General features: G+C 41.6%; 1 protein-coding gene across 3 annotated transcripts in view; it reads right to left on the minus strand.

The window, feature by feature from the left end:
• DLGAP4 (DLG associated protein 4) overlaps positions 1-16,573 on the minus strand; it is a 175,323-nt gene that overhangs the window by 11,727 nt on the left and 147,023 nt on the right. For all 3 annotated transcript variants that reach the window (XM_063455661.1, XM_063455660.1, XM_063455663.1), the window contains 4 exons: positions 13,960-14,312; positions 11,507-11,595; positions 10,312-10,676; positions 9,332-9,423 (listed from right to left, as the gene is read on the minus strand). In XM_063455661.1, the coding sequence (XP_063311731.1) occupies positions 9,332-9,423; positions 10,312-10,676; positions 11,507-11,595; positions 13,960-14,312 (899 nt within the window). The remainder of the gene's footprint in view (positions 1-9,331; positions 9,424-10,311; positions 10,677-11,506; positions 11,596-13,959; positions 14,313-16,573) is intronic.

The following is a 16,573-nucleotide window of genomic DNA, read 5'->3' on the forward strand; positions in this document are numbered from 1 at the left end:
GCACACACACAACCCCCCCACGCACACACACAACCCCCCCACGCACACACACAACCCCCCTCACGCACACACACAACCCCCCCCATGCACACACACAACCCCCCCACGCACACACACAACCCCCCTCACGCACACACAGATCCCCCCCCACGCACACAGATCCCCCCCCACGCACACAGATCCCCCCCACGCACACAGATCCCCCCCACGCACACAGATCCCCTCCACGCACACAGATCCCCTCCACGCACACAGATCCCCTCCACGCACACAGATCCCCTCCACGCACACAGATCCCCTCCACGCACACAGGGCACTCTCTCTATGCACCAACGGCACTCTCTCCACGCACTATGCTAAAATCCACCGGTTAGGGGGCGCAAATTACTTACCTTGCCCCGGGTGCTGACCACCCACGCTACGCCACTGGATCAGACTACCACTTTTACTAAATGTCCACACAGAGTTAATGAACATCATAGTTGTATTAGGTCTGAGAGCATTGCTCTAGGTAGCTGGATTAGCAGATGTGGCAATGGCAAATGGATTTGTACATCTTCCTAAGTGATGGTACTCTCAATGCACAATTTCCAGGAAGAGCAATAAAGCCTATTTAGAGAAACAATCACAAATTCAGCCACACAGCTAATGGCTACCAGTCCCTGAAAGTGCTCGGGCACACAATGTTCCTGATAGCACAGGTCACGACATAATAACAGAACAATACACAGCACCAGGATATGAGACAATGGGTCAATTCAAATTTGATATATCTCTAGTTAGTCACACACTTTGAGGCAGGGAGCATGACCAATCATATGAAAATCCTATGAAAAACAAACAGACTGATTTTTAAGTATCAATTATCTTGTGCATGTGAATGCATATATAAATAACAGGTAGTATGTACTAGAATATCAGTGTTCTAAATAAGAATATGGGACGCAGCTAACAGGAGAAACAGGTCAGAGATCTCATTTCATGCTTGCTACAACACGAATCATCATCATCCATTAAACACAATTATATTAAAAATTATTTATATGAATTTATATATAAATTACACAACTCTCCACCTAGTATCTGCATCATTTTACATCAGGCTTCCTCCAACTTCGGCCCTCCAGATGTTGCTGAACTACAACTCCCATGATTCTCAGCCTATTTCATTCATGGAATCATGGGAGTTGTAGTTCAGCAACATCTGGAGGGCCGGAGTTTGAGGAAGCCTGTTTTACATGATCTTCATTATTTTAAAAGGAAGATTATTTTTCATATCTTCTAGTGAATGGATTATCTGTGCATTATACTCTGTAATTCACATCTTGGCTGATGCAGGACAGTACAGCGTCTCTAATCCCAGGCAGCACCAGGACATCCATGTCCCAGTTCAAGTTCAGTGGGAGGAACCTTCACAACCTAAAGACTTTACCCCTATATTTAACAAAAATGTATTTCCAAGGTCAGTCGGAACAATAAAATTAAATGTGGAAAATCACATTGCTTCATTTAGCTTTATCCTGATTCCCTGTGAGTCACTGTTATAAGCTCTGCCCTTTCCGGTCACTGAAAGTAGTATTTGGGAGTAAGAAATTCAGTTCGCTTTAGCTTCTCATACATTTTATTTCTAAAAAAGTTGTTGGCAATTACAGTTGAATTTAAATTGTTTTAATCAAGGGGGTAATTAAAAAAAAAAAAAAAAAATGACCATTCTGCTTTAAATTATATGTAGATTAATCTTCATGTTACAGGAGTTGAAACTGTAGCCTAGGCATAGGCAACCTTCGCACTCCAGATGTTTTGGATTACGCCTCCCATGATGCTTTTCCAGCATTATGGGTGTAAGAGCATTTTGAGGGATGTAGTTCACAACATCTGGAGTGCCAAAAGGTTGCCCATCACTGCTGTAGCCACTACTAAAGACACCGCTGATTGGGTCTCTCCACATCCAATTCCCAGATATCGAAAAACCAAGGTCTGCAGCCTGTTTTTCAATCTCACTTTTAAAATCTCAATAAAATTCATAGGCACTCAAATGATCTGGCCATGTTAGCTCTTTGTCAGGCAACCCCAAGGCTTGACAAAATACACCCCATCCCCCACCCATATAAATAAAATGGTATAACAGTTCAGCTTTAAAGATAAAAACTCCCAGTACTTTCACGGTCTACAGTTTTCGGTTTCGTTTTTGCCAGCAGTACACAATAAGGCCTTAAATTTATTGTTGGATAAACTAATATATTTTGAAAACATTTTTTTAAAAGTAAAGGGGACACACACACGCGCACGGATTTTTTTGCTGACCTCAACTTTTACGGTCAGATGTAATGACTACAAGGTTGTTTCTCTTCCTAGCTCATAAAGGGACCCATCCACCATCCAATTGCAGTTTAACACTCCAGTTCCAGTAGCCTAGGCAGTATGCATAATCTATAATGTACCCAAGTTACACTCCTTCGTCAGGTAAAGTGAAAGTAGGCTATTGGGGCTTATAGTTATTGAGGACTAAGAGTCATTATGTGTCTTCTTTAAATCCTTTGAACGCCATATATATTTTTTTTGATGGGTTTACTCTTCTATTCTAGTAATGGTAACAATGCCTAACCGTTTAGTTAGGTTCCCATCATGCTGAGCCAGCCATCACTGAACTACTCTGAAAATCGGCTATGTATCAGGCCAACTGAAGCCCTTTGTTAAATACAGAAAATTCTGAATAACGTATTTGCATAGAGAAATTTACATTGAATCCGGAAAAAACTAGCAGCCAGTGATACGGCTGAAGTCACGGAGCAGTCTTTTTCCATGTACGGTGCTGCATTTTTCAAAATGTCTGGTACTCAGACAGAAGAGGAGGCCCATGTAAACTCTGGGTGACGTTCAGTGTACATTAGGCATGATGTTCCCCAGAGACACATACTGTAATAGAGTGTCTTAAACAAGAATACACAGAAAGTAAACCTTGCACAGAACAGGTACTTTCACTCACTCCGTATTATCCCTGTTTTTCGCTTTTCTTCAAATCTCACACCTCAGCTCCATGCAGAAGTGGGTAGGGAGTCCTGACTTAAAATATATTGTTGCGTTTTTTGCTGGACTGGTAATTTATGACTGGTAATTTATTTTATTTCAGTGGTGCAATAGAATACTGCTACGTTTTTCCCCACACAAGAACATAAGCAGGTCAATCCCACTAGGGATATTGATCATTCAGATGTAGATGGTGGAAGCACACTCAATCCTTTGTCCTGGAATTCAGGGTGCTCCAGTGGACAAGTCCTAGTACCAAATGGACCAAGTATAAATTTTGAATAGAAAAAACGATCCAGGCAATCCAGCAAATTCCAAAAATAGAGGCAATTTTTATTGGAACAAGGAACCAAAAAGCAACGTTTCAACCCTTTAGGGCCTTCCACAGCAAGCTGACGTGCCCCTTTATCACATATGATTCATCACAATATTTTACCAGGATGGATACATTGAGATTTCTCTCGTGTTCAAGTATGTCAAGTTTACCATATACCCCCACCCCCACTATGTCACTCTTACTGACTTTTCCCTCCTTCTCCATATTGAATACTTCACAATATTATGTCTCTGTGGTGGGGTGGAGGGAAAAATAAACAGAATCCTGGGAACCACCAAACTTTCCCGTTCCTTGAAGTGTGCCGTGTACACCTGTGCCGTGCCCAGAAAACCCCCAATACTTTCATGGTCTACAATTTGCTGTGTTTTTTGCCAGCAGTTTTTAAAATGATGTATATATTATGCCCCTACAATCTTACTTACTGTACAATTTTCTGCCATATAGGAAATACATCACTTTGGTTATTCAACCATAGTCACAACTCCCCTGCCCAAGTCTTACACAGCCTCCCTACACACTTCCTGTAAAGATAGATCTAATGTTTAAACTTCCTTTATTGCACAGTGTTTAATTGAGAAATTCTGATCTCCACAGTAGGATTTATTCACTAAACTCCAACTTGTAGTGATTCAAATTAGAATGACAAACATTTGGGCTTTTATTTTTCTATTTGGATAGAGATTTGCTACAATGTGAACTTCCATGAGCACTGAGCAGAGAGATTTAGATTTTGTGCTGCCCTAAGCCTGACATACTTGACGCAACCCCCACAATTCTGAACATCAGGGAAATGTAGTTCACAATTCGATAGCCTGACAGGTTTGCAACAAGATGGCCAATTTTGGCATCCGAAATTTAAAATTACTCAAGCATCTGGGCTAGCAAGGCATATTTGCAATGAACATTAGCCCTTTAACAAAAATAAATAAATGTTTTTTGTATTTTTTTTTAATTAAACTATACAATAAGCATATGAATGCACAAAATCTCACTAACACGCTTACTGCTACACACAGGTACAAACTTGGTAAAGACAATAGATACATGCAAGCTCACTATCAGTCACGGGTGCTGGTTATTTGAAGTAGATTAGCAGCTGACTGGGAGAATGCCTGGTTGGGGTTGGGGGCAGTGCTAGAGTGTGGGGGCTGGCTCCTGCCATAGCCACATAAAAGGTGCAATTTGCGCCTTTTATGTTGACACGCGGTGCAGAGAACAACAAAGGGGGACTTACGGTGCTCCCTCACTCTACCCTGCTGCTAATTTTAAAAGTGTGACGGTTGCAAGAAACCACAATGCGGCCAAGTTGGCTTCAGCAGCCCCCAACACCTCCTTAATTCCACAGTCAGAGTGTAAAAATAAATATATAATGTTTTAGCGGCAGCACCGCCTTGCCACAGCCCTCTGGGAACGCATTCAAAAAACAGTTTGACTCTTTACCATGGGACAGTGCCTGGGGACTTTTACAGCATTCCACATTCGTTATGGTCCTTAGAGTGTTACTTTAAATTCATAACCGTGTGCTATTACTTTGTAGTGCCCCTAACGGCAAAAAGTAGCCAGCCCCTAGGTACAGTGGTTTATTTGCATGACAGTTAATCTTTAACCAGATCTCCTATACCAATGACATGTAGCAACAAGGAAACAAGTATAAGAAGAAAGGGAAATGAACAAAAAGAAAACCTAAAAGCACAGCCACGCAGTCCACGATCTCTCGGCTCAAACTGCAGCTATCGGCTGGTGTTAATACAGAACTGCAGTTGATCAGCTGTATGACTGTAAAGGGAAAATGTACAACTCAAAAACAAAAAGACAGTTTCCTCAAAATTCCAGTCACATTCTTAAGCAAGAAAAGTACACTCCGAGCACAGTGTAGTGTCACTTTCCGTTTCATTTATACATTCCCTTTTCACCCGAGCATTCATTCTTAGTACAACTCTGACACTCGGCTCTCTAGTGTTACATTGTACAAGGTCATTGTTCAATGCTAAAGTAACACTCCGCTACCTTTGGTATATATACGCACAGTTTATTCTCTTCATGTCAAGGATATAACAACAGATTGTAGAGTAGAGACTTTAGAGTAGTCTACAGGATGTGTTACAATACAAGCTCTGCTTCATTTACCATGTTCTACTCTATTGAGTTTGATAATATTTTTGGCTAAAACCGAGATTTAAAATTCCCTTTGGATTCTTGGCAAAGAGAATTACAAAAAAAAAAAAGTCTAATCTTATATATCTATGGTACCCCCGCGTTTGGCAGCTCTCTTGTGGCTGTCACACAATCTCTGACATAAATTCAGACAGATTACTCACTTGTCGACCAAGGAGCTCTGAATGGGCCCTCCTTGAGCCGGCAAGGAGGTCTCCCTACACAGCCCCTGTGCCTCCTCATGGCATTGTGATTTGTACCAATAACCGGAACAGGCCACTTTAAGAGCTTCTTCGCGGCCCTCCGGCACTTCTTGATGACAGAGTCAGTGCTCAGAGTTATTGACTGACAAATGAAACTGCTAGGCGCTCTTAAAGCAGTCTGTACCTGATACAAGTACAGACGATGGAGCTCCCCAATCACACCACCAGAGATCATGCTCATACTTCACTTGACCACGAGAAACGGTAAGCAGGAAGGGGTTAGGGACACACAAACCACTCAGACTCCCCTACACAGGCAGAAAATTCAGCCATTAGGCTAAACTAGCATATAGAGTCACACCCATAGAGCTCTCATCCGCCTCCACACACCACACACCACACACACAGCCACTACACACATACAGGACTCAGTCAACACACCACTCACAGAAACGGGACCAAAGGCTCTTGGAGGGGACCCAATCTGCCTAGGCCCCTAGGCAATGTTAATCTGGGTCTGGATCTATCCAAATAGTTCCCAGCCTTTATCTAGTCCGTAATGGTTTATTTTTATTTATTTTAAAGAGAGCTCTTTCCTTTTCTCCCCTCTCTAAATCTGAAAACCACATCATAACCACATCACCACATCATAATTGGCTGTTTTTTTTTTTTTTTTTATCTCCCAGGTACATAGGCTTGTGCTAGCACTCTGCAATGCATCAATATCAACAACAATATTAAAAGCCAATGCTTTGTTAATCTAGTCCATTTGTTATAAAGCCATAGCATAACCGCGCATAGAATTCGTACAAAGGTACTGGACACCTGCAAGCTTATTCTTAATACCACGCAAGCCATAGATATAAAGGATAAAAATATTCCATACGGTCAGTTATAGAGGAATACCCACACAACCAATTATATGTGATCTAAAAGAGCACAATACAAAGATTCTCTCTTTTGTATACTAGAGTATGTTGTTGCTCTTACGTTCTTGTTGAGTGCATTGTGTACATTGTTACCTTTATATTAATTTCCTTATGTCATTAGTTGCACTAGGGGTCTCTGCATTCTTTTGTTTGCATTCTCTTGCAGTTATCTAATGCTGCTTCACTCTGTCAATCATTAGACTAGCTACAAAATTCCCAAATTAAAGCAATACCACCCCATATAAGGATACATGTTACTGCTTCTTAGCTGGACCCCAGGTAACAATAGATATCCCTAGGTTTTTAGTATCAGATGTGTGAAACCTATGAAAATATTGCCTCTTCATGAAAAATCGACACAAGAAACGCATTGTGAGGCCTAGTGCAGGTGCCGGACGGGAGAGACAGACGCTCCCTGCGCCCCAGACCAGTGGAGGTGATCCTGGTCCACATCTGAGGAAGCCCCATTCCTCCTCAGCCGAGACGCGGTGGTGCTACTCTCGAGCTCACTACAGCATACGCTATGCTAAGATGGCGGGCGCTGCATGCTCCCTGGACTCCAGCAACGAAGCCTCGAGAGTCCTCGACAAAATCGGTTGCATATTTGCTGACTTGTGGGCCAAACTACACCAACGTATGTCCTCTAAACAACATACCCAGCTACCAGGCAGATTACCCAAGCGGAATCCGCATTAGACCACTGCGATGCAGGTAGATGCAACTTCTGGGGAAGCTCAACTGAGACAACAGGTACACTAACTCTTCTCCTTCAGCTGGAACCGTATCCTGCAACTTCGTGAGCCTGGGTCCTGGCAGACAACTATTTGAATCTCCCTTGCTGAGGGATCAGTTGGAAGGATACCTCTGGACACCATGGGTCCTAACCCTCTCCTCACAACAGGCATCGCCCCAGATACAACTCAGACAGGGTGTGGGGATCTGTTGTGCCCTTGGCTCAAATGAGACCGTATATTCACCTTGGATGGTATAGGATGAGCTGCACCACCTCACAGCAGTCACAAGTTACAGAAACCTTCTGTTATGTCTCTCCTGATTGTCTTTCATAGTTCTGCTATAACTGCTCATTCACTCTTGAGATCATGTTAGTTGCTGGACTGCTACTAAAACCAAGAAGGGCCTCCCAGATGGGCAGAAGTACAACTAGGCTGCTATATATGTGTCATGCCTGTGCATTATCTTCTACATGGTCTAGGGCATTTAAATCGCCTCTGAAAGCCTGATGTCTCTTTACTCATAACAATGCCGTTGGACAAGTATCCATTTTGTTTAATTTGCATGTTTTACAACAAAAAATAGTGCATTGCCTGCAGGACATAATTGAATATGCATGGTTATACTTCGTTTCTTTTGGTAATATGTTCATGCCTATATTACACTGTAAGTTCACTTTGCACTACAAAAATAAAGAATAAAAAAAAAAAAAAAACACCAGTTTAGGAAGGGTATATCAAATACCAATTAACTTTTTCTTCCTTTTGTATTCATTCACCTCTACTTAAGTTAAAGGACAACTTTGGGCACCATAACTTTGAAATGAGGTTGTTATGGTGCCAGAAGGTCAGTGGTGCTTTCTGACCTGTAATCCATTCTCAAACAGTTTAACCCCAAAGGTTGCTCTTCAGCAGCATCCGGCTTTTTCAATTGAGTTTCAGGAAGTGCAGAGTGCCGCCACCGATTGGCTAGGGCAGTCAACTCATGCTTTAAGCCAATCAGTGGCTCCCCATTCAGAAAAGAAAAACAAACCAACAAGCTCAACTGAAGAATCAGGATGCTGCTAGGGAACGGGAGATCGGTGCTGGAGTGCAACATGGGTTAAAACCCCTTCAGAAGCTTACCTTATTCCAGCGCCGGTGACCTCTCCTCCTCCCCCATCGACGTCAGCTCCCTCTGCCGACGTCAGCTGAGCCGAATGCGCATTCAAGCTGTCAATATGAAAGCATTTTTCAATGCTTTCCTATGGACGCCACTAGAGGCTGGCTTAACCCCAAATGTAAACATAGCAGTTTCGCTGAAGCTGCTATGTTTGCATCTGAAGGGTTAAAACCTGAGGGACATTGCACCCAGACCACTTCATTGAGCTGAAGTGGTCTGGGTGACTATAGTGTCCCTTTAAGTTTTTAATTTGGCTGCACAATTCCTGTATCTTGCCACACTTCTGCAATATTCTGCCAGACAGGACATCACAATGCACCCCTTGATGCTTGTCATCAGCAGAAGAATGGTGTGAGGTTGCAGGCAACAATGCCTGTTTTCTTGTAGACCGCTGTAAAATTGGTAAAATAATGTCGTATGCTATTTTATACTGGAACAAGAACAGTTCTGACGCTTGAAAACACTAGGAGACAAATGTTCTGGTATTCTATTAGGGAAATTTAGTACCATAGTTCAGCAACAAAACCTTCATTTTAATGGTAGTTCCAACACCTGGAAACTCGCACCATTGTGTTACTATTGGTTCATAATTATCACAGTTAAGGTCTCGTAAACACACCACACCCAAAGCACTACGGAAGAAAAACAAATAAATAAAAAACTTACAACAGCATATCAAAGTTACGAAGCACATACATACTGCCAAGTCCATGGGTCATCTGTATTACTATGTATACACATAATGAGTAAGTATTGTCCCCATGGGGGAAGAGGGGGTTATGTCTTACCAGATTTTGTTCACACAAGCCACGGAACTGCTGGAATTTCTGGGACATAAGAAGTTGGGCACTGCCAACTGCACTGAGGACCTTTCCGATCACTGTAAGCAGAAGGCGAGATAATAAAAAGCTGTTGCAACATAATATTCGTGTTTGAGTTGCCTGTTAATTGCTTAAACTGTCAAAAATGCCTGAAACGCATGACTCTTTAACAGACTATGGAGTGACAAGTCACAAAAGTGGAAGTAGCTCAGGGCACAAATTATACCTATTAAATGTGACTTAAAATTGAAGAGGTATAGCAAGAGCAGATAATGTGTAAGGGTATTAGATGTTAAGCGAATTATACCGACTAATTTCTTAAAGTACCACACCCAGTACTTACGACAGTAGTTGTGGTGCAAGGATTCTTTGAGCAACTTTCCTCCAGGATTTGTCATACAGTTTATAAAAATAAAAAAAAAAAACACACCAGGATTCTTCTGGTACCTAATCCCAAACACCTCTGCTACTGCAGATAATGGGTTCTACATTAGAATTTCAAATTCACACTAAAACTGGGTTCTCAACCCAGTCCTCAAGGACCCCCTACCAGTCCAGGATTTAGGGGTTATCCTGTTGTGTCTAAAGTGCTCGTTTCCCCCCTCCCCTAAAAACAGATTAGACACAGCAGGGTAATCCCTAAATCCTGGACAGTTCGGGGGTCCTTGAGGACTGGGTTGAGAACCCCTGCCCTAAAGTATCTTCCACATTATATGAGCAGCATATAAGGTGGCGGGCTTTGGGTACCCAGATAGCCCAGGATTGTGTCAAAGTACTGATAAATGATTTGATAAACACTACATAATGACATATCATTACATCTCCTATTGTTAAATCATAACTCAATACTTTTTAATTTGGCTCGATTAAAAAGGATACCAATTGTTCGAAATGTTTTAGGAACCTAGTGAAGGCACTGCCTTAGAGATGTTCAGAGTTCACTGTACCTTCTTCACAAAGGTTATTATCTCCTGTTTCTCTTTGCATCTGTTTGCACCAGCCCTCCAATCTCTCAGTTTCAGCTTGTAGCAGCTTCAGAAACCAGTGTCCATCCCTACGGCATGAACCAACTTGGGTTGGTTCTGAGGAAGGTGGGGAGGCTGCAGAATCTAGCCAGGGGTCAGGAGGAGGAAGGGCTGAGGCCTCCACATCTCCATAGGAGAGGTTTTTCTTAGGGAGGAGCCCAGCAGGACCCGGAGTGGACTGACGGGGCGGGGGACAGTCAGGAACACTTTTGTCCGACGAGTTACTGGGTTCCTGTGTGTCTGAATCCGTCTCTTGTTTGGACGTCATACTGCTGGAGCGGCTGTTCCTGTTCAAAGAGAGGAAGAGCTTGATGTATGATATGGTCGGTCATTAACATTCTTTATGTAATGCTCCTAAATTATAATACTCCGAGCAATACTGTAACTGTATCTCATGTCTAGAAAGCAGTCTTAAGATCTAACAAATTCCTTGTTAAAAGGCACTCAAGACAGTTTGTGTAAATAAAAATATTGGCTTTGTTATAATTTTTGTTATCAAGGTCAAAAGATTGCTTCAAATGTTCTGGAATAGCTCCATGCCTGCCCACATCCCTAAAAACAAGAGTCTCCTCCTTTGTGGCCAATAACATTTTGATAGGTATGTGCAAGAGTATTTTACAAGCATGGGGACATTTGTATAAGTTGCATTTCTGGGAACAATGTGTGACGTTAAGCAAAATCGGCAACATTCTATTAGTTTCCAAGGCAATATCTTTTACAGCTTTGCCCGGGAAGTTATTTACACATATTTGCCAATAATGTGTTTGAATACTCTAATCATGATAAATAAACACAGTGATGTATGATTACAGCCTGTTGGGCCTCTTATCCCGATTTATTAGCCTCTCTGTAACATTAGCGTACGAAAGACAATCTTCTAATCAAAGAGACCTGCTTTATAAGAGTTTTATTCATGCACTTGAATAAACATATTGTTATATTGTGGGTTCTCAGACACACACATCCTGCTGTTTATTGCTGGATCAGAGTCAAGTACGATGCTGCTGGATTGCATTACAGGAAGAGAGAGGAATACAAATGAAGTGCTTATCGAGGTGATAAAACAGATCGAGGATGTGACGCGTATCTGCTAATTTATAATGAGATTCAACTTTACCTCCACTCCTCCTCCACCTGAACCCCAATCGACTGGAATCTGGCAGGTGGTGGGGGTTCAGGAACAGGAACTGGCTGTATACTATCCACCTGAGAAAAGAAGATACTCTGCATCATTATAACTGGCGGGGTATAAATATCCTGTCCTAATTATACCGCACAGCATGTGCTTGTTATTAGTATGCTAAAAAGGGATGTGAGAATGTGAGATTCAACCGAGAACGAAGGTTTGATAGCTTTTTTTGATTAGATGGTGTCTCAGAAGCGTTTCAGACAAGCGAGATCTATCTCAAAGAATCAGCTTTAAATACTCTTGTGGATGGCAAGTTCTCCTTCATGTACGTGTACAAATTTTGCCTATGCATCACAACATAGAGATTGAACGACATCCTTAGCAGTAACCTGCTTATTACAAGTGTAAGTGCCTCAAAATGGACTTTGTCAATCTACAAATGTGGGTCTTCTTGACGCAATTATACTCATAATGCATCCATATGCCACGCACATCAGTACACGGTGGCTAGATGTTATTTGCTTAAAGCGGCAAAACATACCTTTCTCTTATGTTCCTTTCTCTTTTATAGTCTGTTATTTTCTTCCTTTCTGATCTAGTTTTCTTTAAAATATAAGACAAAGTAAGGACTACTGTGTCTTATGTATTTTTCCTACACCGGATTTTGACCAAAGGTGGAGCTAAAGCCACCTCCATTTCCTGCGTCAAGGAGCAGGGCGAGTATTGTCGATAAACTCTTTGACACAGAAAATGGAGCAGACTTAAGCTCCTCCTTTGGAAGAAAGTCAAGCGTAAGAAAAATACATAAAACAAAAGTAGTCCCTACTTGGTCTTACGTTTTAAAGAAAACTAGATGCCAGAAAACTAGCATCTACAAGGTTCCTCATTTGTACGGATGTCACGAGGACAAGTAAAGTTAGATCATATACTGGACCATAGGTTTCCCCTGTGCATATGGCAGTAGCAGGGTGTTCAATACAAAGTCTAGTGCGAAGAAGGGGGCAAACTAACATGCCATTGTATGGTGCTTATTTTGCTTAGGGGTGCCAGTCTGTACTCAGTTCAGTACATACATTGTGTATCCCTGTCAGAGTACATAAAGTGGCTGTGTCACATTTGCAGGTTTGCTTTTTACGTCATCCATTTCTGTGTCCCTCCATTTCTCCTTGGTTTTATTTATTTTATTATTTTAAAACCACCATAGTTTTTTGGCCAGATCTTAGGAACAGTATAGTGTCAGAAATACAAACGTGTATTGCTGACACTATAGGTGTGAAAACACGGTTTAAGCCCGTGTCACCCCTTGCGTCCAATGAAAAAGGTAGTCTACTAACCCTTTTCCTCATGCTGCTCTGGTCTCGTAGCGGCTGGCCCTGCACCATTCCTCCTCTATGGCAGAGATAGTCAGTTTTGATTATCTTGGCCAAACCAATGTTTTCTCACGGGAAAGCAAAATGGAGGCACCCAGGTATGAAGATAGAGGGCATGGAAGAAGAGATAATTAATATAAATAAAAGCAAGTGACATACTCATTCAAATACAAGGGTTATAAAGAAAACGAAGAAAAAAAAAATAGAGAAAATTAAATACATGACAGAACCACTTTAATTAACCAGTACCACAAAGAAGGGTGTCCCTTACTAACTATCGTCTGCATAGACCCCTGCTTTTACCAAACAAGTAAAACTAGCCATGTTAGCGTTGGGCATGATTATTTCGATTGTGACCTAGACTAGACCTCTATTTGTTACCAGGATAGAATTCTCAGGAAACATTGCAAACCAAACAGATTGCAAGTATTTGGCAAACGTTTCATAACAGCTGCAATTTGGAACAGCTGGAAGACCAATATCGGAATACCCCTGGCATTACAGCATAGACAATTATTGGACAGTGGACTGAGCCGTTTTTGGATTTTTGCATTATTCATGTATGGACATTAAAAAAAGCTGGAAAACAGCTGGGGATAACATTCACATCTGCAATACGCTCTACCATGTACTCCTGTACGTCAGCTGTGCCTTCAGCCGAGGGCAAAACTCTCTCACCTCATATGTGCAGAGATCAGTGCTGAATCTTAACGAACCAGATGCTAATTGCTTCTGAGCACAAGTTGCGATCAGATTTCTCAGCATTGCTTACCAACGAATGCACAGATACTTTAAATTGTCCACGTGCTGAAGAATTTCAAAGCTTTTAGCACAGAGCAACCATCATTACTGCTAACACATAAAGAATGTAGCACTCACTATACTGCTCTAGATGGGTTTATACACCAAAGCAGAATTTAGGAATAATAAAATGAGTTATAGATTTTAGCTATATATTTTACAAAATGTCTGGGGTGCCACATATACCTACCACTGTTAAAGGGTTACAAGGTGAATAATGCTGCTTGATAACACAGTATCTGGTATCTGAAACATATGATGCCCACTTACCTGGATGCCAATGGAAGATAGCTTGCGTTTTGGGAGGGGATCTGGGGCACGTGGCTCTTCTTTGATTATTTTCACGGCTGCATTTTTAGGGGGCACCTCAGGTGGGACCTGCCGGATAGGCGTAGGGGGGCCAATGCGTGTCACACTGGGTGCCCGGGTGCTCTCCAGGCTCTCAGTGGATGTGCTGAGCCCTGACTGGCTGTTCGCCTCGCTCTGCCCCTCCTGTGCATCCAGGTAAGAGTCCTGGGCAGACTCAGTGCTACTCTGTACAGTCACCGATATAAAGGGTTTCGAGGTGGTCCGGGGGGGCACTGGCGGGGGGGTCTTCTTGTAGCCCACCAGGCACGAGGAGCCTATGGGAGGCAGAAAACATAGGATAATGCATAGAAAAATTACAAGGAATTACTAAAAGCGCATAGTTTTACACAGCATACATCCTACGGAACTTGCAGTCAAAACCATTGTCTAGCAAATACAACGACTATATCACTTGGAACTTTTAGCAAGGAACATACAACACTGACCAACTAGATATCAGAAGGTTTAAACCAGTACCCAATCAGAAACCAGAACTGAAGTTTTCCAAACATTGTACACAAAAAAGACACAAATTGCATTAAAGCAGTAAGTCATTTATTTGGTTTGCCTGGCTGGGAGCCATTGGATTTGCTGATCAGCAACAGCTGTGATTTGCATCACATAAACCATGGAAACAAAAAAAATTCAATAAAAGAAGTACCTGCACTACACTGACAGGGTGTAATTCTCGAAGAATCGAAGCAGAGACACTTTCTAAGTCCCCATTATGTCAAGTAACAGAATACAAACTTTGAAGCTCTTAAGAAAAAACAGGGAGGGGAGAGATTTAGATTCCAGTAATTACTGCCTGAAATTCCACCACCGTTTGTCAGAGTACGAACGCACATTTCAGAATTCACACAATGCCATTACACTTCCACATACTGCGAAAAAAAACACATCGAGGATGACAACACACACTTAGAATAGCTTGTTCACTCAGAGGCACAAAATAGCACAGGCAGAAATACAAATGGAATAGCAGACACGTTCTGCCCAATACACATATGCAGACACACACCCAACACAGACACATAGCAGGGATTAATGTCTGACTTTGCATCCTCATTGCTTGCCTTGATGTCTGACCTACATTTCCTGCTACAAAGCCGGTTATTCATCCCATTGACTGTAGGGACACAATCCAGTTCCTCTATGCAACATCCACAGACAGGTTAAAAATGACATGTTGGCACGCTAATCACTATTTATACTTAACGGATTAGCCATTTTACAAAAAAAAAAAAAAATTCAAAATAAATCAATAATTAAAAACAAAAACAAACTAACATATATAGTATAATAAAATGATTGTTGCTCAAAATTTTATATATACCTATTATTGCTTTTTTTTTAGCAATAATATCTTTAATATTTATACATCAAATCAGATTTCACAGTAGTATAGTACAGGGGTAGGCATCATTTGGTACAACAGATGTGGACTAGTACATCTCCCTTGATATGTTATCAATATTTTGTCTGCAAGATATAATCCACAACATATGGAGTGCCAAAAGTGGTCTACCTCTGGTATAGTCCCAATAGTGGAAGAGATTTCCGGTTTGCTGCCTGTTTATACCAATGTCCTATTTTGTCTGCAGTTGTTCTTATACACATGGACGCAAGGATATAGCCAATCGGAGGAGGGTGGGAGTGACATCACACCTTTACTGCGTAGTTTGGCAAAAAATTGCACTTTGACACTACTAAATCCTGTGGTCTTATTAGTGGTTTCCACAATCTCAGCTGGCATCAAACAAGGTTAAAATATGAATCAAAAGATGTCGAAAGATAATATTGCAAAATTATTTTTCTATAATCCTTATTAGGGATTGAAGGATATTGTTTTTCAAGAGCCGATTGCCATATTCTCCATTGAAGTGGCCTGGGTGCAATGTCCCTGTCATTTTAGTCCTGCAGCTCGAAACATTGTGGAATATCAGCTCTAGTAATCGGGGGTTACCGGTCTATCCCTAATCCTCATGTCATGAAAATTATGGAATTGGGGCTGTTATCTCAATGGTGAGGCTGTAGCACAAAAAGTATAAGTGAAAGTTGAGGTTAAGTTCAACAAAGCATATTTAACCATTTATACAAATACTTTTATTTAAGAAAAGAACTTTAGGTGCTCCTTGCATTTTAGTTTGGTAACCTTCCTAGTTAGTCCTATGGGCACAGCAATCTCTGCAATGACTATTGACAGTTGTCGCAGCACTTGAAATTTCTACTGATGCATACAAAATCTGCCGGCATATTTCTGTCAAGTCATATCCACATCAAGGAGTACTTCAAAATGTTTATTTTCCACTTTGGCTGTGTAACAAATTAGCAGGAAATCAAACAACTACATTTGGTAGTTGATCAAGTCACCCTTTTGTCAATGTAAATTAATTCTAGAACAGATTCCCAAACTGTGTGCCAGGCGGGTACACAGGGGAGCCGCAAGATATTTTATGATCATAGCACCGGCAACTGTGCCACCCTCTCCCCTGCCGGCTCTGCAGGACCGGAGGGGAGATCAGAGATCTCCCTC

Source organism: Pelobates fuscus, chromosome 5 (assembly GCF_036172605.1).
Source record: "Pelobates fuscus isolate aPelFus1 chromosome 5, aPelFus1.pri, whole genome shotgun sequence".
Lineage (NCBI taxonomy): Eukaryota > Metazoa > Chordata > Amphibia > Anura > Pelobatidae > Pelobates > Pelobates fuscus.